The 26,130-nt window shown below is 46.6% G+C and overlaps 1 protein-coding gene across 1 annotated transcript in view; it reads left to right on the forward strand.

Annotated features, from left to right (window-relative positions):
* Positions 1 to 356: 356 nt before the first annotated feature.
* LOC126539807 (ATP-dependent translocase ABCB1-like) overlaps positions 357 to 26,130 on the forward strand; it is a 139,699-nt gene continuing 113,925 nt past the window's right edge. The window contains exons 1-3 of the mRNA XM_055075740.1: positions 357 to 589; positions 20,196 to 20,399; positions 23,226 to 23,326. Of these exons, the coding sequence (XP_054931715.1) occupies positions 20,220 to 20,399; positions 23,226 to 23,326 (281 nt within the window). The 5' untranslated portion in view covers positions 357 to 589; positions 20,196 to 20,219. The remainder of the gene's footprint in view (positions 590 to 20,195; positions 20,400 to 23,225; positions 23,327 to 26,130) is intronic.

Here is a 26,130-nt window from a genome sequence, read left to right on the forward strand (position 1 = left end):
GAACAAATACACAGGGCGTTGGACAACCCATGGAACCCAACGTATACGGCAGTCAGAAGACTAGGAAGAACATCCGAATCGGTCATCATTAACTTCAAAGATCTGGAAGTACCGAGGGCCGTAAAATTCTTCAGTCAATGGATTCCATGTCACCTATATAAAAAAAAGTACGACGTGTGCTACGCATGCGGCAAGATTGGACACAGGCAAGACGTCTGCCCAGATCCAACAAGCACCCGCTGCAGAGGCTGCGGGCTAAGAAATCAGCCGGAGGATCACGCCTGCGAGCCGGAGTGCTTCCTCTGCGGGAAGAAGCATGAGTTAGGGGACCCGACATGCAGGGAACTCTACAGGAAGCCCCACTGGGTTAAACAACGCGACGCGGCCCGGGCCGAGGCCAGGGCCGAAGAAGAAAAGGGAGGAGCGACCGCAGGCAGAAGTAGGCCGACAACGAGGGTCACGCTACCGCCTGCTGCGAAAAAGCAACGATCCGAGTCCAGGGACAGAAGTGCATCCAGGCCGCCACCCAGGGACGACCAGACCCACTGGCCAGGCCTCCAGAAACCAGGGGACAAGAGGACCCACTCTGGTATGCCTGTCAGCTTCGCAAGCGTGGTCTCCCAAGGTAGAACGCCAGAATTAGAGGCACAGGCGAATCTATTTAAGAAAGAAATAGAAAAGAGAGATGAGGAAAATCACCAGCTAAGAGAAATAATCAAAACCCTAACAGAAACAGTAAACCAACTCAAAGAGCAAGTTGGGCCGCTAACGAACCCAACAGTGCGAGCTACGCAGGCGGTGCCGGCAAGGCCGCTTACCCCAGTCCAGAGAGTAGCGGCCCCCGAGACGCAGGACGAGGGCAGCATGGTGGTAGATACGGTAGGCACCGCAAAAAGGAATGCAGAGGGTCACGAGACCCCTCCACCCGAGAGAAGAAAAAAGATGAACAGAAACATTAACGAAGATGAACTAGAGGCGCGCCTCAAGGAACACGAGGAAAGCATGCTAACCAAACTTAGCGTTATCATAGATAAGAAAATTCAGGCTATATCAAATCATATGAACGCACTTCTGACCGTGCTAGGAGGCGAAGAACGAGCTCATCCCCATCCCGAGCCTCCCTCGAGCCCGGAAGCTCCGTTCTCTTCCTCATCATGGCCAGGACAGGAACTATAATTTGGCAGTGGAACTGTAGGGGTTTCAAAAAGAAAAAGGCGTTGCTGCAACAGCACATTCTAAATCAATGAGAGCCTCCGCTTGCCGTGGCGTTACAAGAAACAGGCAAACCCCGAGTCAAAATTTCAGGGTACCGCACATTCGACAACGGAAGAGGGGAAAGATCTAGAGTAGCCACCCTAGTTAAGAATAACAAAGCGGTAATTGAACACGATGCGAGTACAGACGAAGTGGAGGCCGTACTCATAGAAATCCTTACCGGCAAAAAGAATAGGGGAAGCAAGGAGCAAGGAAGCGAGGCCACCCAGCGGCATTCAATTGGACATTAATGCTTCTTATTTTACACGCTCATTTTATACACTCACGACGTGGCGCCACCTCCTACCGATTGCCTACGCTGTGACGTGCCCAACGACGCACGCACTAGTCGACCTGGGAGAGGGGGAATGGTGTATTCTGTAAATGTCCACCTAGTCGAAATGTCTATCTCGTGGGTTGCTGATGTGCTGATTGGCTAAGGGTCCCTGTCTCCTTCTGACGCATACCCCAGCCCAGCCAATCAGAACTTCAGCTGCAGATGAAATTATTATTTCTACTAGGTGGACACTTGCAGAATTCCCCTCGCCCCAGAACCACGGAGCTGTCGTGGCGTCGGGGAAGCATCCCGCAACCCGGAGTCCCGAGTTCGATTCTCACCCAGAGTGAAATTTACCTACTATTCTTTTTCAAAGGGATTAATTTATTTTGTTCACAGGACCTTCCCTGAGAAATTTCACGTCAATTCTAGTATTTCTTATGTGGTGTTAACCTTTCCATCATCCATTATTAGTACCATCACTCGGTCACGCCGCCGATTACGACGCCGGATTTTCGCATAATGAGGCATGCAATGCAACCTAAGACATATGGTTAGACTAGTCAGTTCATAGATTCAGAAAAATTTTAAACTGCGTGAGGAATGCAGGAGGTGAACAGAAATGTAGACGCATACACTACAATTTCTGTGCGCGTCTATGTTTCTGTTCACGTCCTGTCTTCCTTGCGCAATTAAAAATTTTGCTCTACATATAATAAAATACCTTATTTACATTCAGGAAGAATGTGACCAAGCTTACAGGGCCGCTGGAAGCATGAATACCGAAACCCGGCTGGGTTGCGTGCCCAACGTGGGACCAGTAATTTATTTATTTATTTATTTATTTATTTATTTATTTCAAATGCTCTCAACGCCAGATGGTGTTACAGTATATATGCAATTGGTTCAAGAAAAATCACTCCAAACAGCAGATTTGAATTTGCCAGAGCCTGCTTCACCTCTGCCGCGGGTCGGGTCGTCATGGTACTATCTTCGGGATCGGCCCACGTTTGGGGAGGGCTTAACGCCTGCTTCACCTTCGCCACGGGTCGGCCCGGTATTACACTATCTTCGGGATCGGCCCACGTTTGGGGAGGGCTTAACCCCTGCTTCACCTTCGCCACGGGTCGACCCGGCATTGCACTATCTTCGGGATCGGCCCACGTTTGGGGAGGGCTTAACGCCTGCTTCACCTTCGCCACGGGTCGGCCCGGTATTACACTATCTTCGGGATCGGCCCACGTTTGGGGAGGGCTTAACCTCTGCTTCACCTTCGCCACGGGTCGACCCGGCATTGCACTATCTTCGGGATCGGCCCACGTTTGGGGAGGGCTTAACGCCTGCTTCACCTTCGCCACGGGTCGGCCCGGTATTACACTATCTTCGGGATCGCCCCACGTTTGGGGAGGGCTTAACCCCTGCTTCACCTTCGCCACGGGTCGACCCGGCATTGCACTATCTTCGGGATCGGCCCACGTTTGGGGAGGGCTTAACGCCTGCTTCACCTTCGCCACGGGTCGGCCCGGTATTACACTATCTTCGGGATCGGCCCACGTTTGGGGAGGGCTTAACCCCTGCTTCACCTTCGCCACGGGTCGACCCGGCATTGCACTATCTTCGGGATCGGCCCACGTTTGGGGAGGGCTTAACGCCTGCTTCACCTTCGCCACGGGTCGGCCCGGCATTGCACTACCTTCGGTATCGGGCCACGTTAGGGGAGGGCTTAACGGCTGCTTCACTTTCACCGCGGGTATGCCCGGCATTCCTATCTTCGGGCTCGGCCCACGTATGGCGAGGGCTTAACGCCTGCTTCACCTTCGCCGCGGGTCGGCCCGGCATTGCACTACCTCCGGGTTCGGCCCACGTATGGTAAGTTTTTTTTTGTTGTTGTTGCTTACAACGAAACGCAAATTTTCTTGGACGATAGAGGTACACAGCTTCGCTGTAAGAATTCGCCGACTGTTAGTCTTCTTGGTAATGCGAACTTTCAGCGCAGCTGCTGCCTCATTTGAACAACAGGCAACCGCATACAGAACACGCAGTGCCGAACGGAAGCGGTTCTGCATTTCAGATTTGGCAGCACACGCCACGATCCGCCATTATCGAGCCGGCGCACCAACGACGCGCCATCTTATAGAGAGAGAGAGAAGCTTTATTTTCATGTTCGGTGGTAACGTGGAGAAGCCTTCAATCCAGAGCCTCGCTTGCGGCATTCTTCAGTGCAGCACTGATAAACGCCGCAAGGTACCGTTGGTCGTCGGCGCTGGCTGCTTCAGTCAGCCACCCGGCATGGGGTTTAGGGGAGAGATTTGTGGGGGCAGGAAGGGGAGGTGGGGGTGGTCCACAGGGCCAGAGGATATGGGATGTGTTCGGGTGTTCGCCACAGTATCGGCAGGGTGGGGGATGTTCAGGTAAGAGCCCGTGGAGGAGGTGCATTCGCGCTGGTGTAGGGAGTGTTTCAGTCTGGGCCTGACGAACCAGTACACCCTGTTCACGGGTGAGTACTTTGCTGAGCTTTGGGGCACTTGCGTCTTGCCTCTTGGTATGGCCGCGGAAGCAGGGGAGCCCACCTTTTTGTCTGGGCTGGTCGCAGAATGCAGGGTGCCTGGTTCAAAGTCTCGCAGGCGAGCTGATTAGCTCTTTCATTTCCCGGCAGCCTGTCATGACCAGGTATCCAGATGATTTCCAGAGGACCCTGAAGGTGCTCTTGAATAAATGTCGAAATGTCGGCCGCGAGATCGTTGTGCAACAATTTCCTGCAAGCCGCCATGGAATCGGTATATATTATTACGATATTATCGGTAGATACCCGAGAGACGAGCCGCCGCGAGAACGACGACGAAGTGCGTCTGTGCCCTTGGCGCGAGAGAATGTCTGCCTGGTGCTCTGGCTCCAGTCCAGTGTAAATAGCTTGTAATAGCCTCTTCCGTCTGTATCTTTCTACACGTAACAATATGATTCTTGGGTAGGCTGAAATACTAAGGGGCATATGTTTGATGGCAGTTGCGATGGCTGTCAGTTCCGCTAAAGTCGGATCTGTCTTTGGGAGTAACTCAGTATGTACAGTTTGGAGGTTGTTATTCACGACTGCTATAGCGGAGCGCCGTGCACCAACGCTAGCATCAGCGTAGAAGTATATGCCGTCAGGGTGTCTTGCCGTGTACCTCTTGTAGTAGGCAACTCGCTGTCGTCGCCTCTCCTTGCCTCGCTCTGGATTCATGTGGCGTGGCAGTGTAGCTATGGTTAGAAGTTCGCGTTGTTTCGGGGGTAGTGGGCGCGTGTTCAGAAGGGGCGCAGCTACTGGATGATGAACGATGCTGTGGAGGATGTGCGTACCTTGACAAATGCGCTGCAAACGCAGTTCTTGGCGACGACGATGAATGCTGACTAGTTCCGCAACCGTGTTATGGCAACCGATGTCAAGGAGGAGCTTAGTGCTGGCACTAAACGGGATGCCGATGGCCAGCTTTGTCGCCTTCCTGATGAGCGCATCAAGGCGATTGATATCTTGCTTACGGAGATTGGTATAGGGCAGGTGATAGCGCAGGCGCGACATAATTAGTGCGTTTCTTAGTTGAAGCATATCCGCCTCTTTCACTCGATTTGCTCGGTTGGAGACCCTACGCATCATGTGCAGCACCTCTTCTCCTTGCCTGAGCAGGTGATGCACCGTCGCAGCGGGACCTCCATCTTTCTGGATATGGAGACCGAGTATCTTAATACATTTTGGTTGGGAAATCGGCACGCCTTCGTTTACAATTTGTATGGTGGGCGGTCTCCATCTTTTGTAATGGACCAGTAGCAACTCAGATTTTTCCGGCGCACATCTAAGGCCAATAGTTTGAGCAGCCTCATGCACCCTGTTCATAGCCTGTTGGAGAGTTTCTTGGATATGCCCTGGCGAACCCGTGTTGATCCAGATGGTGATATCATCTGCGTAGGTCGCATATTTGATGCCGGGGATGTCTCGTTGCGCTCTATGGACTACGCACATGGCAAGATTAAAGAGAGTGGGCGAGATCACGGAACCCTGCGGGATACCTCTATGCGGATGGGGATACTGTTGTGAGGTGATGTCGCCTACTCGTAGCGTGTACATGCGACTCCGTAAGAAGTCCCTAATATAGTTATAAAGCTTGGTTCCGCAGCCAGTAGCTTCGAGCTCTTGCAGCATAGCATCGTGGTTAACATAGTCAAAAGCTTTCTTGAGGTCTAAGGCAAGAATAGCTTTAAGTTGAGCGCTACTTGTTTCCTTCGTGATTTCTTCGTGTAGCTGCAGCAGAACGTCTTGAGTAGATAAGTGATGTCTGTATCCAATCAAATTATGCGGTAGGTGTTGTGAATGCTCAAGCTGACTAAGAAGTCTGTTAAGCATGGTGCGCTCCATTAGCTTACCGACGCATGATGTTAGCGATATTGGACGCAGATTCGCTATGGCTTGGGGCTTGCCAGGCTTCGGAATGAAAATGATGCTGGCTGTCTTCCACTCTTCTGGCAAGCTGCCCGTGTCCCACACATTGTTAATTTGCTGAAGTAAGAATGCATGATCGGCTTCTGTAAGGTTGCGGAGCTGTGTTGTCGTAATTTGGTCTGGTCCTGGCGCTTTATTCGTCTTTGCTTCTGCTAAAGCACGCTGTAGTTCCGCTAATGTGATTGGGCCGGTGAGACCCTCATTTGCTGGCTCTGAGCTTTTGTAGTCGGCATACTGTGGTTGCGCTGGATCCGCAATGTGTGTTGTTATAAGCTCGTTGAATAAGTTGTCGGTATGCTCAAATGTTTCGAGCAGCTTTCGGAGCTTATGGGACATTTCTGTCTTTGTCTGGGTTGGGTAAATGAGTGATCGGATGAGATTCCACGTGGAGCTCATATTCAATGTGTCATTGAGCTTGTTGCACGTATCGTACCACTGCTCACGAGTGAGATGTTCAGTGTAGTGGACGATCTGCTCGTTGAGCGTGTTGATGCGTGAGCGTAGTTTTCGATTGAGCTTATTTCTTTTCCATCTCTTAATGAGGGCATGTCGTGCCTCCCAGAGATGAAGAAGATGCTTGTCCGTGCTTGGTTGCTCCCACTTCTCTATTATTTCCTTCATGTATGACTGGATTCGTTGCCTGACCATCTCTACCCAATCTTTCAAGTGCATGTTTTGGAAGTCTCCTACATGTGTCTTTTGGAACTCATTCCAATGCTTGCGCTGGCGTTTTGGGAATCCTTTGATTTGCAGAAACACCTCTATGACAGTGTAGTCACTCGTTAAAGTATCGTGCGTGTTAACCCATTGCGCTGACAGTCGTCCTTTAATGAAGGCGAGATCGGGCGTGGTATCTCTTTCTACGGAGTTTCCGTGCTGCGTCGGGGAGTCGGCCTCGTTAAGGAGAGTTAGCTGGGCCTGTTGCATACGGTGTAGTAGGGCGGATCCTTTGGAGGAGTTTTTTGTGTATCCCCATGAAGTGTGTGGCGCGTTGAAGTCGCCTGCTATTAGATGATCAAAATACTTCGTTGGCCACAGATTCGCAATCTCCTTGAAGAAGACTACTTTCTGTTTTGGCGGGCTATAAACATTTGTGATGAATAAGTGGGGCTGTGCCTTGCTCTTGACAATTTTAGTTGGAAAGACGCGTACAGTGAGGCTCTGCTCCGTGCTGTGGACAACATTTGCCGCTATATCTTTACGAATAAGAATGGCCAGTGCAGAATTATGGCTATACGCCGTATAGCCTGCAAGATGAGGTGTTTTATTAGTTTCCTGGAGTAGGAGAATGTCGGGTCGACGATCTTGAGCGGCAATGTGCTGCGTGAGAAGGCCCCGTTTTCGAGCAATCCCTCTACAGTTCCACTGCCACACCACCAGATTAGTCGCCATTGTTCTACTGCCATCTTATAGAGATGGCGCGTCGCCACCACCACGGAGAAGGGGGGAGGATAGCAATTATTATTTAATGTTCCTTCTGAGGTGGGATGAGGAAACGGGTGGAGATTAGGGGTACTGAGTAGAGGTCACACACTCATTCACTCATAGACAGGCGTCAATGTGGCCGCACAAGGTTGGGGTGGGAAATAGAAATAAGGGTATGAAACACCACTGCTGTCTTTTGAGCCACCGCAACGGCACTGCGCCAAATAAGGGGACGTATAGAGCAAGAGTGTAGGCAAGAGAAGGACAGCCAGGCGCAAGCACTGCCAGAGGCGGCACTGAGGAACGCGCGCCGCAAACGCGGAAGCGAGAGCCACGGCTGAGAGCCGTACAGCCACGTGACGCGGAGACGGAGGAGCAGAGAGCCGTGGATCACGCGCGAGGCGGCAAGGAGCGTGCGCTGCCGGCACCGCGACAGTGCCGCGACAGCGGGAGAAGGGGCGGTGAGGGCGGAGTGGGTGGTAGCAGCGAGAGTAACCGCAAGGGCGCTGCGCGGAGGAAGGGGGCGAGAGGATAGGCGAGGGCACGTGATCCAGCTTTGGAAGACAAGGGAGCAAGACTCGCGCCAAGAGCGAGAGATAGCAGCTTGAGCGCGTGCGGCTAGAGCGGCGCGGGACCTTGGTTACGGTGAGCCCGACGGCGAGGCTCAACGCCGATGCAAAACGCAGGAACGTGCGCCTAATAGCTGCGCTCTAAAAAACTTTGGAATTGGTAGAAAAAACATAAAGGCGACAAGAGCGCAAGGTGCGCTCTGTCTTGTCGGTTTATCAACCAGCGCAAGCAGCCCTTCTTTAGAACGCGGTAGCCACGGAGAACGGCGGCTCTCCGTTCGGATGAGCCGGGGCTCAAGGTGATTTGTGCAGTAGTTCAAGCACGGCGCACCCACTAGGGTCTGGTGGTCAGGAGCATGGAATCGGCATAGGAGTTGGACTGCGGCAGCCTCGCCTCTAGATGCAAGATTCTGCCAAGACACTAATAGCCAACAGGGCTTGTCTCTAACAAAGGCACTGGGTTTTCGCTGTGCTGCGACTGTAGAAAATGTGGGCGGGTTCGACGCTGTACGTCGGTAAGGCCAGCTTGTGGAGGGTCGCGTATTGCGTATCGGGGAAGATTGTTTGGTCCCACAACCTAGCACGATATAGAATGCTAAATGCCGGATGAACGGTGCCTATTACGATTTCCTTCGATATAAAGAAAAAGTTTTACCTGGTTATCAGTCCTGGCGGCTAGTTAATTAGCGAGATCGATAGAGAGCAGCGGATACCTCCGAATGTACCACGGCAGAAGTTTCGAATAGTTAGTATTATTTGCGATAGAATTGCTTTAAATAGTGACTGCGAAACTGGCATAATTAAATTTCAATTCAAATTATATCTGCACTTCATACATCAGAAATGCAAGTAACTGGGACAAAACGCTTTGTGAATCGACAAGCTTGACGGGATCCCTATGCCCTCGGAGACCGTCAGTGGCAGCGCCAGAGTGGTTGTTATTTATTTATTTTATTTATTTATTGTACCTTCAAGGCCCGAAGGCGTTACAGAAGGGAGTGGAAATATACAGCATGTGCAGATAACAGGGTATAATAATAACAAGAAAAAAATGAGAAAGTGCGGATTAACAAAAGTATTCTTCAATAGTAGTTCTGAAAGCAGATGTATCGGTTATGTTAATAATTGAGGCCGGCAGATGATTCCATTCATTGGTAGTTTTAGGAATAAATGAATAAAAAAATAGGTTCGTGCGACAGTGTGGAACGCCCAATTTATGCCGATGGTCAGTACGAGATGATATATATGCAGGTTCGGACAAAAGTTCACATTTTAATTCCGGATTGTAATAATAAATTTTGTGCAGCAGTGATAAGCGTGCTAACTTCCTACGGGATGAGAGGAGAGGGAGGTTTAAAGTAGCCTTCATAGATGTTACGCTTGATGTCCGAGAATAGTTAGTAAGAATGAACCGCGCGCTACGATTTTGTATAGATTCTATGGCATTTGTTAAGTAATCCAAGCCAGGGTCCCATACAGAAGAGGCATATTCAAGCTTAGGACGTATTAGTGTTTTGTATAGAAGTAGCTTTAAGTTAGCGGGTGCCATAGAGAAATTGCGACGGAGGTAACCAAGCGTACGGTTAGCATTGTTAGTGATGTGGTTTATGTGTGTTTGCCAGGAAAGATTAGATGTTATGTGGACGCCTAAGTATTTATAGGAACTGACTTCTTCGAGTACAGAGTTCTTCAAGTGATAGTCGGATAGGTTAGACGAAGCATTATTGCGGGAAATCCTCATTAGTTTGCACTTTTGGCTGTTAAGTCGCATTTTCCAAGTGTCGCACCAGTTAGTTACCTTGTCTAAATCAGATTGTAGCGTTAAAGTGTCAGAATTTGATGATATTACTCTGTAAATTACACAATCGTCGGCAAATAACCTTATGGAGGACGCTACACAGTTAGGCAAATCATTAATATAAATGAGAAAAAGCAAAGGTCCGAGAACGGAACCTTGCGGCACCCCGGAACTGACAGAACAACGTGAAGAGTCAAAATTGTTAGCTGAGACAAATTGTGTTCTATTGGATAAGAAGTGTTCAATCCATGTGATAATGTTACGGTCAATGTTAAGTGTATTTAATTTTAGACAAAGTAATTGGTGAGAGACGAGATCAAATGCTTTAGAAAAGTCTAAGAAGATGGTGTCAATGCGAAATCCATTATCCAACGCGGCACAGATGTCATGTGTAAATGAAATAAGTTGGGTATCACAGGAAAATGATTTACGGAACCCATGCTGACGAGATGAAAAAAATGAATTTGTTTCTAGGAAGTTGATGAGATTAGAGTATATTATATGCTCTAGAATTTTGCATGGCACACTAGTTAGAGAAACTGGCCTGTAATTTAAAGGTGAATGCACGTCACCAGACTTAAATAATGGAATCACCTTGCCGACTTTAAAGTCCTTTGGTAGTGAGCACGACAGAATAGATTGCGAAAAAATGTTGCACAAAATTATGGATGAGTACACTTCGGTATTTTTCAAAAATTTAGAGTTAATATCGTCTATTCCTGACGATGACGAAATCTTTAACTTACGAATTAAGTTCACGACACCATCGTAATCAATTAACAAGGGCTCCATCGGAGGAAACTTCATCTTAACAATTTCAGGTAGAGAGGCACAGGGCAACACGTTATTCAAAAATGATTTAGAAAACACTTCATTGAGTACAGAACAACATTCTTCTTGTGGAACAACAGCACCATTTACATCAGTTAACGATATTGTGTTACACTCGGAACCCTTCACAGTTTTCCAAAATTGTTTAGTATTTTCAGTCAGCAGAGATGGAAGTGTATTGTAAAAGAACACGCGTTTAGCTTCTTTGACTGCGTTTTTAAACAGTGAAGCAACCTGCTGATACGCACGCCAGCTATCAATTGTGTTCCGTTTTTTAGTTTGGCGAAACAGCCGCTTCTTCCTGTTCAAGATACGTTTTAGGGATGCATTAAACCACGCTGCTCGATGGTTACACCGGACAACTCGGAGGGGTATGTATTTTTGTACTAATTCATTAACTTTATTTTTAAAGAGCGACCAGTTCTGTTCAACGCTCCGAGTGTAAAAGTCCGGCATATATTCTTCTACAAAAGCTTCAAGTTGTGTGTTCATTGATGCGTAATCGGCTTTACTGTAGTCTCGGATGTATTTTTGTTTGCTATTGGGACGGTTGACATTTTCTTTCAGCTGGAAATGAATAAAAGAATGATCACTAAGCCCTGGCAAAATACTTAAAGAATTGACAAGATCCGGAGCGGTAGTGAAAACCAAGTCAAGGATGTTAGCACTGGTTGCTGTAGTTCGAGTAGGTTGAGTAATCAGCTGAGTAAGATGGAAATCAAAACACAAATCGAGAAATGCCTTGCTATCACTGGATGAGTCGGATACAGTTGGCACAGGATAGGACCAGTTTATGTTGGGGTAATCAATCATATCATATCATAAAAACTTTGATTCTAGTGAGAATGCAAAAAACCACCGACTACGGAATGCAAAAAAATGTAAAGAGGTAAAGTGCATACATATAGTCAAGTACAAAACAAAAAAAGAAATAAGGATGTACCACATTTAACAAATTCAGAACAAATCAACAGGGGTACATGATAATGTATTAACAAAACTACTAAAAACTGCTTAGAAAGTAAAATTTAAGATCACCGTGCCTCATATCAAGGACATTTATATCGCAAGAAATTAATTCATTCAAAACTCTGCCTAATTGATATTCTGTGCTGTTAGAGCCATTATTTGTCCTACAGAAAGGTTCTAGCCAGGTTGTCCTGCTCCGGCAACTGTACGCTTCTTCTGGTGCGCTCCTTAGGTGGCACAGTGACATAAATGTGTTATTATGCTTTATACTCATTTTGTAACGGAGCAATAATCGGTACTTATAGAACTGCTCAAAACGTAAGATGCTGTACCTAATGAACAGTTACGTGACGGTGAATCCCAAGAAACATTTGCAATTGGACAGACAGCTTTCTTCTGTGATCTATGTACGTTATCTACATTTATGTGTGACGTCGTACCCCATACCAACGAGCAGTAATTTACTTGGGCGGAAAAAAGTTAGTTGTACTCTAAGAGCTTCAGTCCCTCAGCTAATAGATACCGGAAGTTGCACAGCATCCCAACTATTTTAGCGAGATTACGACGAATACTATTATTAGAGAATTACAGAGTAAGTGTTCGTTCAATATTATGCCAAGGTCTTTAGTTTCTGACACTAAATAAATTTTATTAGAACCGATCTTAAGATTAAAATTAAAGTGTATATGTTTTTCGTATGATGCAAACAAAATTGCTTTTGTCTTTGTACTATTGCTTTGCGGTACGTTTGCTATACTCAAGTTATTTAAATTATCGAGAAGAATGTTTGCATTAAGGGAAAGGTTATCAAGACTATCGGAATTTAATATATACTGGTGTCGTCTGCATCGATTATGAATGAAGACTGCTCCGATATGTTTACAATCTCATTAATATAAAGAATAAATAATAAGGGTCCTATCACGCTGCCCTGAAGAACACCTCCTTTCACAGTTTCTGTCGATGAGAATTCTTCGTTTATTGCCACAGTTTGCTTTCTAGTCGTTAGGTATGACATCATCAAATTTAAGACCAAGCCACGAAATCCGCAACGCGCCAATTTTGTTAATAATGCAGGTGATTTAATGAATCGAAAGCTTTCGAAAAGTCAAGAAAAATGCCTATAATAATTCGTTTGCCTTCAAAAGCCCTAATGATAATTCCTTTTTTCTTTAGTAGTGCTAATTCTCTGGACAGTCCCTTCCTGAAACCATACTGAGAAGGTGATATTAAGAAATGTTTCTCACAAATAGAATTCATACACGCAAAAATTTTTTCAAACCCTTTCGAAAATACGGGTAGCACTAAAATTGGTTGCTAATTGCATAGGTCGTTTTTATCCCCAGGTTTAAAGACAACTACTACTTCTATATCTACATCGAAGGGTCACAAGTTCAAATCACCTGTTATGTTCCTTTTTTTTTTGCGCCTTTTTCTTTCTTTTTTTTTTTTCTTTTAATGTGTTTTCCTTTATTTTATCACTGTACGGGAACCCTCCTAAAATAAAAACAAAGAAAGATATATATCTTCAAATATGTATGGCCTCACATGTGCATGTCATAAATACCAGGTTCTCTAGCCGAGTGCCATCCGTGCGGTATAACCGAGCTCAGATTGGTCCACCTTGACTGATCAAATAGGGCACCACTGTATATTAAATGAGGCGTACAACTCCTGCGGGACCCGCCGTGGTTACTCAGTGGCTATGGTGTTAGACTGCTGAGCACGAGGTCGCGGGATCGGATCCCGGCCACGGCGGCCGCATTTCGATGGGGGCGAAATGCGAAAACACCCGTTTACTTAGATTTAGGTGCACGTTAAAGAACCCCGGGTGGTCGAAATTTCCGGAGTCCTCCACTACGGCGTGCCTCATAATCAGAAAGTGGTTTTGTCACGTAAAATCCCACAATTTATTTTTAAATTTAACTCCTGCGGGGACGGTACACTATCCGCCTCCCGTGCAAGAGGACCGTGATTCAAATCCCGGGCCGCACAATTCTGGAGTGCACAATTCTGGAGGCCGCACAAACAGGCCTGGAGTGCGGCCTGATCCCGGTGACCAGAACCGGTAACGCACTCTCTCACCAGAGCAGGATTGGCCACCCTGGTGCAGTACTTGGCCACAACCTCCTATATGAACACAACAATCAAACCCCGGCCCTCAGTCCCCAGCAGCTGCGAAGCAACTGACCACGGCGGTGGTCAGACCTGCGACGCTGCAGAGGGTGCTAAGAATGCCTGGCTCCGGAATGGCCGCCATTGGAATATGAACCTGGCAACGTTTAACGCTAGAACGTTATCTAGTGAGGCTAGTCTAGCAGTGCTATTGGAGGAATTAGAGGGCACTAAATGGGATATAATAGGGCTCAGTGAAGTTAGGAGGCCAAAACAAGCATATACAGTGCTAAAAAGCGGGCACGTCTTGTGCTACCGGGGCTTAGCAGAGAGGTGAGAACTAGGAGTCGGATTCCTGATTAATAAGAACATAGCTGGTAACATACAGGAATTCTATAGCATTAACGAGAGGGTGGCATGTCTTGTTGTGAAACTTAATAAGAGGTACAAGATGAAGGTTGTACAGTTCTACGCCCCTACATCTAGTCATGATGACCAGGAAGTCGAAAGCTTCTATGAAGACGTGGAATCGGCGATGGGTAAAGTCAAAACAAAATACAGTATACTGATGGGCGATTTCAATGCCAGGGTAGGCAAGAAGCAGGCCGGAGACAAGTCAGTGGGGGAATATGGCATAGGCTCTAGGAATAGCAGAGGAGAGTTATTAGTAGAGTTTGCAGAACAGAATAATATGCGGATAATGAATACCTTTTTCCGCAAGCGGGTTAGCCGAAAGTGGACGTGGAGGAGCCCGAATGGTGAGACTAAAAATGAAATCGACTTTATACTCTGCGCGAACCCTGGCATCATACAAGATGTAGACGTGCTCGGCAAGGTACGCTGCAGTGACCATAGGATGGTAAGAACTCGAATTAGCCTTGACTTGAGGAGGGAACGGAAGAAACTGGTACATAAGAAACCGATCAATGAGTTAGCGGTAAGAGGGAAACTAGAGGAATTCCGGATCAAGCTACAGAACAGGTATTCGGCTTTAACCCAGGAAGAGGACCATAGTGTTGAAGCAATGAACGACAATCTTATGGGCATCATTAAGGAGTGCGCCATAGAAGTCGGTGGTAACGCCGTTAAACAGGAAACCAGTAAGCTATCGCAGGAGACGAAAGATCTGATCAAGAAACGCCAATGTATGAAAGCCTCTAACCCTACAGCTAGAATAGAACTGGCAGAACTTTCTAAGTTAATCAACAAGCGTAAGACAGCGGACATAAGGAACTATATTATGGATAGAATTGAACAGGCTCTCAGGAACGGAGGAAGCCTAAAAGCAGTAAAGAAGAAACTAGGAATAGGCAAGAATCAGATGTGTGCGTTAAGAGACAAAGCCGGCAATATCGTTACTAATATGGATGAGATAGTTCAAGTGGCTGAAGAGTTTTATAGAGATTTATACAGTACCAGTAACACCCACGACGATAAGGTGAGAGAGAATAGTCTAGAGGAACTTGAAATCCCACAAGTAACACCGGAAGAGGTAAAGAACGCCTTGGGAGCTATGCAAAGGGGGAAGGCAGCTGGGGAGGATCAGGTAACAGCAGATTTGTTGAAGGATGGTGGGAACACTGTCCTAGAAAGGTTGGCCGCCCTATATACACAATGCCTCATGACCTCGAACGTACCGGAATCTTGGAAGAACGCTAACATAATCCTAATCCATAAGAAAGGGGACGCCAAAGACTTGAAAAATTATAGACCGATCAGCTTACTGTCCGTTGCCTGCAAGGTATTTACTAAGGTAATCGCAAATAGAATCAGGAATACCTTAGACTTCTGTCAACCAAAGGACCAGGCAGGATTCCGTAAAGGCTATTCAACAATAGACCATATTCACACTATCAATCAGGTGATAGAGAAATGTGCTGAATATAACCAACCCTTATATATAGCCTTCATTGATTACGAAAAAGCATTTGATTCAGTCGAAACCTCAGCAGTCATGAAGGCACTACGGAATCAGGGTGTAGATGAGCCATATGTAATGATACTGGAAGCTATCTATAGCGGTTCCACAGCCACCGTAATCCTCCACAAAGAAAGCAACAAAATCCCAATAAAGAAAGGCGTTAGACAGCGAGATACGATATCTCCAATGCTATTCACAGCATGTTTACAGGAGGTATTCAGACACCTGGAGTGGGAAGAATTGGGGATAAATGTTGATGGAGAATACCTTAGCAACTTGCGATTCGCTGATGATATTGCCTTGCTTAGTAACTCAGGAGACCAATTGCAATGCATGCTCACTGACCTGGAGAGGCAAAGTAGAAGGGTGGGTCTGAAAATTAATCTACAGAAAACTAAAGTAATGTTTAACAGTCTCGGGAGAGAACAGCAGTTTACGATAGGTAGCGAGGCACTGGAAGTGGTTATTAGGGCAGGTAGTGACCACGGATCCGGATCATGAGACTGAAATAACCAGAAGAATAAGAATGGGCTGGGGTGCATTTGGCAGGCATTGTCAGATCGTGAACAGCAGGTTGCCACTATCCCTCAAGAGGAAAGTGTATAACAGCTGTGTCTTACCAGTACTCACCTACGGGGCAGAAACCTGGAGGCTTACGAAAAGGGTTCTGCTGAAATTGAGGACGACGCAACGAGCTATGGAAAGAAGAATGATAGGTGTAACGTTAAGGGATAAGAAAAGAGCAGATTGGGTGAGGGAACAAACGCGGGTAAATGACATCTTAGTTGAAATCAAGAAAACGAAATGGGCATGGGCCGGACATGTAATGAGGAGGGAAGATAACCGATGGTCATTAAGGGTTACGGACTGGATTCCAAGGGAAGGGAAGCGTAGTAGGGGGCGGCAGAAAGTTAGGTGGGCGGATGACATTAAGACGTTTGCAGGGACAACATGGCCACAATTAGTACATGACCGGGGTAGTTGGAGAAGTATGGGAGAGGCCTTTGCCCTGCAGTGGGCGTAACTAGGCTGATGATGATGATGATGACTACTTTGACGTGCTTCATATTATACGGAAATGTTCCTGAGACCAATGACACGTTAAATATATTTGTAAAAACGGATATAATGTTTTCTAGGTCGTACTCAAAGCCCGTCAATATATATCGCTTTACTTGTAGTCGGCGCTATGAACGCCGAACGAACCTCATAATCACTTCTTGGATTCAAGAATGCACTGTCTCTATTTGATGCTGATGAGTATGATAGAAACAAGTTGTTATATGTGCTTGTGACGAGATTGACAAAATGCGAGTTAAAGGTGTCTGTTAATTGTTTGCCTTTTATAACTGTGTCACCCTGTAAAACTTTGAGACATATCTGGCACGATTTTTTTCGGTTTAAGACTATATGTAACTACGCCATAGTTTGTATGCATCTGAGACGTTGATACCAGAAAATATATTATTGAAATACACGCGCTTCGCCTTGCGGATGAAGCCTGTGACAGTGTTTCTAAACTTTTAAATGCAGTGAGGTCCTCTTGTTTTCTCGTTTGTGCAAATTTTGCATACATGTGCGTTTTCTTACGGATCATCTATACAGACTCCTACATAATCCATAGCTTGTGTGTCTTTCCTGAATTCCTGATTTTCTTAAGTTCAAAGCATTCTTCATAAACATTAGTAAACATGGACGTCAATGTATCATAAGCATCGTTTGCAAGATTGCAGTCGAACACCGGCTTCCAATCAATCAAAGTTTTTTCTTTAAACCTTGTAAGTGTACTTTTGTTTATGTCTTCTACCAGATAAGCTTCAGAAGTGTAAACACGTTTTGCTAATGAGGAAGCTTGCCAGAACATATATATATTGGGAGATGGTCACTGAACGACGTATCGATAACACCACTTTCAACATCTACGGATGACTGTTATAAACATGTCAAAAAAGCTCTCAGATTTTGCCGTTATGTGTGTTGGCTCAACAGTTACATTAAAAATATTATTCTATTTGAGCAATAAAGAAGGTTCACTAGCTGGGCCATCTTGAAGTAGCATATTTACGTTGAGGTCTCCCCCCAAAACAAGCTTAAGTTGGTTGTCATTGGCACAGCCAGTTAGTTTTTCTAGAAACAAATAGAATATGTCTAAGTTACCATTAGGCGGGCGATACATAACCGTTAACAAACAATTTCTACTGCGCACCGTTAAAACTTAGTAGTCCACATTTGAAGTGCTAAATTTTGCAAACATGTTCACGAGAATACTTCTTTTTGTAATGAGCAGCACACCCCCTCCATGCTTATGAGGTCTATTCAGGCAAAAAACTTGAATAACCTGGAGGGCAGAGTACATCGTATTCGGATATGTACCAGGTTTCGGTAAGCATGATTACTTCAAATGTACATGTAGAAGCTGATAGTTCTGTTGTATCGTCATGCTTATTTCTGGTGGATTGTGCGTTGCAGTGAAAGAAACTTATGTACGGCTGCCCTCTGGGTGGGCGACATCCTTCTGTCTGATCATAGCATCATTAAAGATAACACGATATCTATCATTATCTAAAAGTGTACAAGAGCCCGCTGATCGTGCATCAAATCACACGCGAACTGTAAGCAAACAGTAGGTGGTATATGACAACTGTGAAATAGGAGTGCTGTAATGCATGAAAAAAATAAAAGCAGTACATTCTTTTCACCGATAAAAAAAAGTAAGGGTAGCATAAGTATATCTCCCTGGTGACATCCGTCGCTTGATTTGGTACGTGATTTGAATACACATGGTCGTGAGAGAGAATCAGAAAAATAATACAGCTCCGGAAAACTGGAAGTATAATATCAATTATCAAATAGTAACACGAACCTGGGAAATGACATGAACAAGTGATGGCTTTACTATACAAAAAAAAATAATTTTCTGTAATATGTAATTCGCAGCGGTCGTTGTGACACATGAAAACAATAAACAAAAGTATCTTATGCCAAAGATACAATTCCAGTAACGTCATTGGTGCTATTGATTCTAATAATCGGAGCGTGTTCATTCTGACGATCAAAACTTTTCGCACTTCGCACCCATACATATTTTAACTTTGCCTCACGCTTTCGAACATTTGTACGCCCCAAGAGAAGTTTCAGCTCTGGGCACAGGTGTTCGTTTACGAACACAGGCGCCTTTGTGTCAAGGCCAACGTCCGAGCAGTTAAGCTTGTGACCACGTGTCTCTTCAACGAAGCTGTCGCGCAGTTTTCTGCCGACAAACTGTACCACTATATTTTTGTTTTGTGGAATATTAGCCATCGGCACTCGGTGAATAACCTCTATATCGGTTGGCGCTACTGCTTGGTTATCTTTTTCCGCGATTCGCGTGACTATGGCAGTGAGGTTGTACCGAGGTTTCTCTATAAGACCTTTAATTTCTACGTTCCTGCTGCCTGATCCCATCTGCTCGGGCCCGTTGCGAGAGCTCATCGCATTTCGCTTGCAGTTGAACGTTCGAAGACCTGAGCTCTTTGTTCGTGCCTTTGATTTCCTCATATTCTTTGCTCAAGAAATTAAGACTACCTTTAATTTCTCTCATTTCCTTGCGCGGTTCTCTATCGAAGTTCTCCTTGAAATCCTTGAGCTCAGCTCCAATTTCCTTCTTAATTTCCTCAAATTGAGCCATTATTTCCTTAGACCGAACCATGGTGCAATGGTATCTCAGTCATGAAAAGCAATGTGGCAACAGAAGCAGCAGCAGAAATGCTCAAACAAAAATACACAAATAAAGAAAGGTGCACACACCTGCGTGTAAGATGCACACGGTTAACCGAAGTTGCTTTTCGCTGCCGCTGCGGCCAAATGATGGCCGACTGTTGTGCACGTCGTCTTTATAGCGTTGCTACATCCAGCGGTCCAATGGCAGTCAGTGGTCCTGCAGTCAGTGGTCCTGCAACGCACCCTTGGGATACTTGCTTCTGACGACGCTTTGCGGCATGCCGTATGTGACAGAGGCGATACCTTGCTTGTGTCCAAGTTTCCAGCTTCGTAGCCATAAAATCATATAAATACGAAGGAACGCGAATTATACGGTGGCCTCTAGCATTCCTGACACTTTGCGAATTGCAGGTCTTCCAATCTCCCACCCAATCTTCCGGTGAAAAGCCGCACCAGAAGATTGGGTCGTTCGAATTTAATGAAAACACGGAAATGAACAAAAACACGTGTATCAAGTTGGTTTAGTAACCTAGTACCCTTTATGTTATAGGTTACTTACAACTAAAGCTAAACGTCAACGTTACCGCGCCAAGAGTGTAGAGCTAGCATCGGTTGCGCAGTGGACTCTTCACACGGAAAACATACAGGTAATCACAGCCTCATGCACTTAGAAGGAAACTCCAAAGCTTATGGTGGTGCTTCGCTATCTGACGGAGCGGCGAAGTACTAAGGTCATATATAACAGGCAAATTAGTATAAACAATGGCAACTTCTAAGCTAGATCAAACCAGTAAATTCGGAACTAATTGAAAATAATTCTTGACACTCCTTTAAAAACAGGCATGCACTTCTTACTTTCTGTTCAGGGCACGTGCAGCAAGCTGACGTCGATGTGCCAGGCGTCCTCTGCGCTCGTCGCGTGCCTGGTGATGTCCTTCTACTGGGACTGGCATCTCGGTTTCATCGTGCTTGCTTTCGTGCCCCTGGTGCTGCTTTCCACGTACCTGGAGAGCCGCATGCTGCGAGGGAAGCTCATCTCCTCCAAGCAGGCACTCGAATACTCCACCAAGGTATGAAGACAGCGCAATAGTAACTAATCACTGTCTCTTCGAAACCGCCAACTGCAGCGGCAAGCGGGACTTCCCTTCGTTAATGCATAGGTGATCCGTTCTCCTAATGCTTCCTATACCCTAAAGGACAGAAGGGTGCAGCGATGGCGTAGAGGTAGAGAATCCACCTCGCGTGCAAGAGAACCGTAGTTTAAATCCCGGTGCTGCGCAATTTTCCACCGGATTAAAAAAAATCCGCTTGTTGATATTGATAAAATTGCACAAACAGGCCTGGAGTGCGGCTTGACCCTGGTGACCAGAACCAGTAACGCACTACCTCACCAGAGCAGGATTGGCCACCCTGGTGCAGTGCTTGACCACAACCTCCTATATTAATACAACAATCGAACCCCGGCCCTCAGTCCCGAGCAGCTGCGAAGCAACTAACCATGGCGGTGGTCAGGCCTGTGACGCAGCAGAGGGTGCTAAGAATCTCTGGACCTGGACAGGCCGCTATTGTAATCTGAACCTGGCAACGTTTAACGTTAGAAGGTGATGTAGTGAGGCGAGTCTAGCAGTTCTATTGCAAGAATTACCGGGCAGTAAATAGCATATAATAGGCCTCAGTGAGGTACACTCTTAAAATTTTCACACCCTTATGGGTGTAATACGGGTGTACTTATCTTTTCACCCTTGTAAACACCCTTCAAACACCTTTTTTAGCGGAAAAGGGTGTTTAAGAAGAAAACACCCTTGAAACACCCCACTCTTTCTAATTTACACCCTAATTATAAGGGAGTAAGTGAACAAGCTTACAGTATATGTAGTCGTCGCCGTGATGTTCGGTATGAACTTGAAACGCCATATGAATGATACATCATGGATGCGAGAAAAAGTCGTAACAGTGAGCCGAAAACGATGGCGGCTTGATGGGTACTATCTCCCCACGCACTCAATATTCGGGTTACTTGCAGGTTACGTGACCAAACGCACACCTGGCGAGGAGAGTGCGCGTCGTCTCTAGCCCTGCCGTAGCTGCGATTTACTGAGCGCGACTGACGTTTACGCGGCCCGTGGGCCATGTCTAATTATCTGTAATTATTGGTGGGTGCAATGATCCAGGGCGAGCTAGGATGGCTGCAAACTTAGTGCGCGCTGTCTGCCTTTCCGGACTGTCTTTCCGCGCCCCTAGTGTAGCAGATCGCATAGTTAGATCTAAGAGAGTGGCAATTGGAAATATCGCTGACAGAGACCATCTTGCTTGGACTTAAATATAGGCAGATGATGATAATGAATCTAACTTCCGGAGTCGCGGTAAATCACGCGGCTGTACGAACTGTTCGCCCACACTACCGGCGTTATTCACAACACCAGCGTTTTGACAGCGAGTGCTCGTAGTCGTCCAGTGAGACATTTACGGGCTTACATGGTGCAGGAATTACACTATGCTTGCTACTTGTGCGGCCTATGTAACAAACATAGAAATTCGTGTAATGGCCGCACTTTTTGTCGTGATTTTGACGAGCCTTACATATGGGACGAGGCCATTTGAGCAAATTTTTCCAACTACGTGTAAGGATCGGCCTTAAACCACCGTGATCGCCTCCTCTATCCATCTAGTGGCTACGCACTAAAGTATGCTGCCCACGAAAATTCACTGTTGAGCGCGATCGGAAACAGTGCGCCGAACGCGATTGCTTCTCGGTTGGAATTCTTTTAAATATTTGCTGCGAGGTTGGGGGTTCGGCCCTTGCATGGGTGCGATATTTACACGGATTTATACCTGAAGAATTTCCCTTCGTGCGGTTCTTTTATACTTGCTATCACTAACACTGCTTCGCCTGTCCGGTGAAACAGCTGCCTCTTTTTTTTTTTTATTTGAGCCCGACTATAATCGCTGCTGCGCATGACTGCTATTTAATCTGATTTCGAGTGAATCCGACTTGCCTCATTTCGTTTAGTGAGGGATATATATTCACTCGAAATCAGATTAGAACAGTTAGAAGAATTAGATTAGAAGAGAAATATTAGACGAGTTTTTTCATGAGTCTTTAGCATTGCCTACTGGAAAGAGAAGCAATATTGAGACATAGCATTCACGCCCATTTCACATGCTGTTAATAAAGTAATCTGACGAAGGGGTCACTGAAGTCTGCAGGTTTTTTTCGGAATAAAAAAATCGCGCAAAGCAATTCGAAGCGAGGTGAACGTACAACATATTCCTTCTCTAGGCATAGGCTATCCATGCCATTAGAATTAATTGTTAGTTGGCTACCTCTTTGCGGTACTTTGCTCTGTGTATGTATTTAAATATATTGTATTTGTACACGCTGTTCACAGTGGAAATTTACAGTAAATGTACAAGTAAAAAAATAGGCATGAGGTACCCGCCGCTGTTGTTTCAGATGCGCTTGTCCTCTTACTATAAAGATTTGCAGAAATAAAGCGAAAGTACGAATTAAAAGCCGCGCACATCCACATCTACAATGATGCAGTAAACTTGTTGCCGCAATAAAACTCGATGTGAAAAGGTAGAGGCAACTCAAAAGAAACCTAGAATGATGTACGTAACAGAACTCTCATATTAACGCTGGGGTGGGGGTTGGCTTCGGCATCGCCAGGAGGGGCTCCACATCCTCCCCCCCCCCCCCAGAAAACTTCGGAGAGGGTTCCAGCCCCGGAGCCCCCCGTAGTCTGCGCCTATGTGAGGAACATTCACACACGCCCGCTAAGATGTAACCTCGGGCGCAAAATGTTTGTAAGGAATGTGCTGGACAGAAATAGAATCATTGAAATAAAGGGTTGTACACTGAGTTGACGGAGGGCGGGGCCATTCTTCTGACGCAGGTTGCCGCCGAAGCTATCCAGAACATCCGTACGGTGGCGTCACTGCACCAGGAGGAAGTCTTCTGTGCTAACTACATGCTTTCACTTTTAGAGGCGCAGAGGTATGCGAGCCGCATTCTTTTAAACCATGCTCTTATTAGGTGCGGTTACAGAAAAATCAGGAAAATCCTTTTGGCTTTTATTGGATATTTCTGTGGCTTACTCGATCCGCGTGGCTCTTCGGGGAAACATGTGTTGAGATCAAGGTTTTCAGATATTTTAACGAGATATTTGCGTCAGGGCTTGCTGAAGAAACTTGCTGGTCAAAATTAATCCGGAATGCCCAACTACAGCATGCCTCATAATGAAATCGTAGTGCTGGCACGTGAAAGCCCCAAAATTCCTGAATGGAATGGAATGGAATGGAAAAACTTTATTGCTCTATATCTCAGAGAGATTGGCAGTGGGCCGGTGTCTTCATGTCTTGAGTCCTGGCCGCTTCACAAGATCGGTGCCCCTATTCCGGGGCACCGCTGAGTCTTGCTGCCTCGCAGGCGCGCTGCACAATTGCCCGTTGGGCTGCGAGCTCGCTGCTGGTGAGCAGACCCTCCCATTGTTCCGCAAATAACGCTTGCATTCCCACGTGATGTGGTATAACGTTGGGGTTGCCCCGCACCACGAACATGTATACCTGTACTGGGTAGCGAACAGTTTGTGTAGTGTGTGCAGGTTGAAGAACGTACCTGCTTGCAGTCTTCGCCAGCTGACTGCCTCGTGTTGTGTGAGCGATGTGTGGGGTGGGGGGTATTTAAGTCTCCTTCCTCTGTAGAGGTTAAGTATTTCTGCATACGTCGGCTCCACCGTTAAGAGGGACTCTAGGGTTTCCGACTGCCCTGCTCGGTGCTAATTTCGCGAACTAGGCTGTCCACCCTTGAGTTTCCCTCTATCCCGGTGTGTGCAGGTATCCAGAAGATCCTATGTTTTATGTTTTTGTTAGGATGCTCTGTTTCGAGGAGGATTCTCAGTGTTTCCTTACTGTGTCTTGTATGTAGTTCCTGCATCTTGCTTTGGAGTCTGTTAGAATTATCAGAGATTTGTTCCTGCGGTAGCCTTCAGCCGCCGCTAGAGCTACGGCGACTTCTTCCCCCTCTATTACCGTGAAATTTCTCAGGGTGGCGCAGCTAATTGGTTCTCCCGAGTGGTCTACCACTGATGCCGCGACTCTAAACATTCTAGTGTTGCGGTCCCATGGGAATACGCCCGCGTCTGTGTATATTGTGTTTTGTAGTGTGGCTAGGTTTCGTTGCACGTAATCTGATCGTGCCTGCCTTCTGGCGGCGTGGAGATTCCGGTCCATGTTTCTCGGTAGGGGGCTAATCTCCAGTGTCTGGCGAACGCTGTCTGGGATGCTAGCTGCCCGATCCACTAGTCCGTCTGTATTATTCCCTATTCTTTTTAGGAGCTTGCGGCCGGTGGCAGTCTGCTGGAGCCTGGCGATCTGTGCATTGAGCTGCGCTTCCGCGAATTCTTCGAAGGTGTTGCTTAGGCCCATCTGTAACAGTTTATTGTTGGGCGTGTTTCTTGGCAGATGTAGCACCGTCTTGTACGCTTTCCATTGTAGCTTTTCCGTCTGTTCTTTTTCGTGCTTGGTCATGTTGTGGTACGGGAGCGAGTACGTGACTCTGCTGACCACCAGGCTTCTGACCAGCTTGATTGTGCCTCCTTCTCTCATTCCGCTTCTACTTTAAGATACCCTCGTTATCATTCGGCTTACTTGTTCTGTCGATTTTTTGAGTAAGCTGATTGTGTGGGTGCATTTCTTGCTTCCTTGAATCCACATGCCTAGGATGCGTATCGTGCTCCTTTCAGGTATGTTTTGTCCCTCTAGTTTTGCTATTAGTTCTTCCTTGGTGCGGTTTCTTCCCACTCTCAGGATTTCTGATTATTCGGTGGAGCACGCCAGGCGCCTTTCTCTGAAATATTCTTCCACGCAATTGGCTGCTTCCTGCACTTTTTCTTACTTCTGTCCTAGGGAGCCTCGATTGACCCAGACCGTGATGTCGTCAACATATATTGCGTGCTGGATGCCATCAATCTTGCGGAGTCTTCGAACCAGTCCGATCATTGCGATGTTGAAGAGTATTGATGAGATCACGGAGCCCTGCGGCGTGCCTTTGCGTGGGGTGGTAAAGAGGCCACTTGGCAGATCCCCTAATCCCACCGTTTCCGTGCGTTTGGTCAGAAAGGCCCTCACGTAGTCGTGAATTCTCTTGCCGCAGTTGGCGTTGTTCAATCCTTCCATGGTGGCTTCGTGGCTAACGTTGTCGAAGGCCCCTTTGATATCTAGGGCCATGATAACGTTTTCGCCTCCTCTGGGTGACGTGTTTATGATTTCTTATTTTATCTGTAGCAGGACGTCCTGTGTTGACAGGTTCGCCCGGAAGCCAAACATGCTGTGCGGGTATAGCTTCTTGTCCTCCAGGTGGTGTTGGATTCTTCTGGTGACTATCCTTTCGTAGAGTTTGCCGAGGCACGAGGTTAGAGAGATGGGCCTCAGGTTTTCAATCTGAAGCTTTTTGCCGGGTTCAGGTATCATCACCCCGACAGCGTGCTTACATTTCTTCGGTATCGTGCCCTCTGCCCACAGTGTGTTGAGGTATGCTGTGAGCTGATCTATCGCCTCGTCGCTGAGGTTCCATATTAGGGAGTTTCTGATCTTGTTGGCACCCGTGGCTCTGTTTTTGGTTGTCGCTCTAATTGCCGCGTAAACTTCTCTTGCAATCGGTCTGTCCATGTCGGGGTTCTCTGTCCCCAGGTACTTCCCGTCGTAGCCTTTGGGATTGTCTTTGCCGTAGCATTTTACACGCACTGCCTCCAGTAGTTCCTCGTCGGAGCCTTCGTGCTGGTGGACCAGTTTCTGGATTCT

Source organism: Dermacentor andersoni, chromosome 2 (genome assembly GCF_023375885.2).
Source record: "Dermacentor andersoni chromosome 2, qqDerAnde1_hic_scaffold, whole genome shotgun sequence".
Lineage (NCBI taxonomy): Eukaryota > Metazoa > Arthropoda > Arachnida > Ixodida > Ixodidae > Dermacentor > Dermacentor andersoni.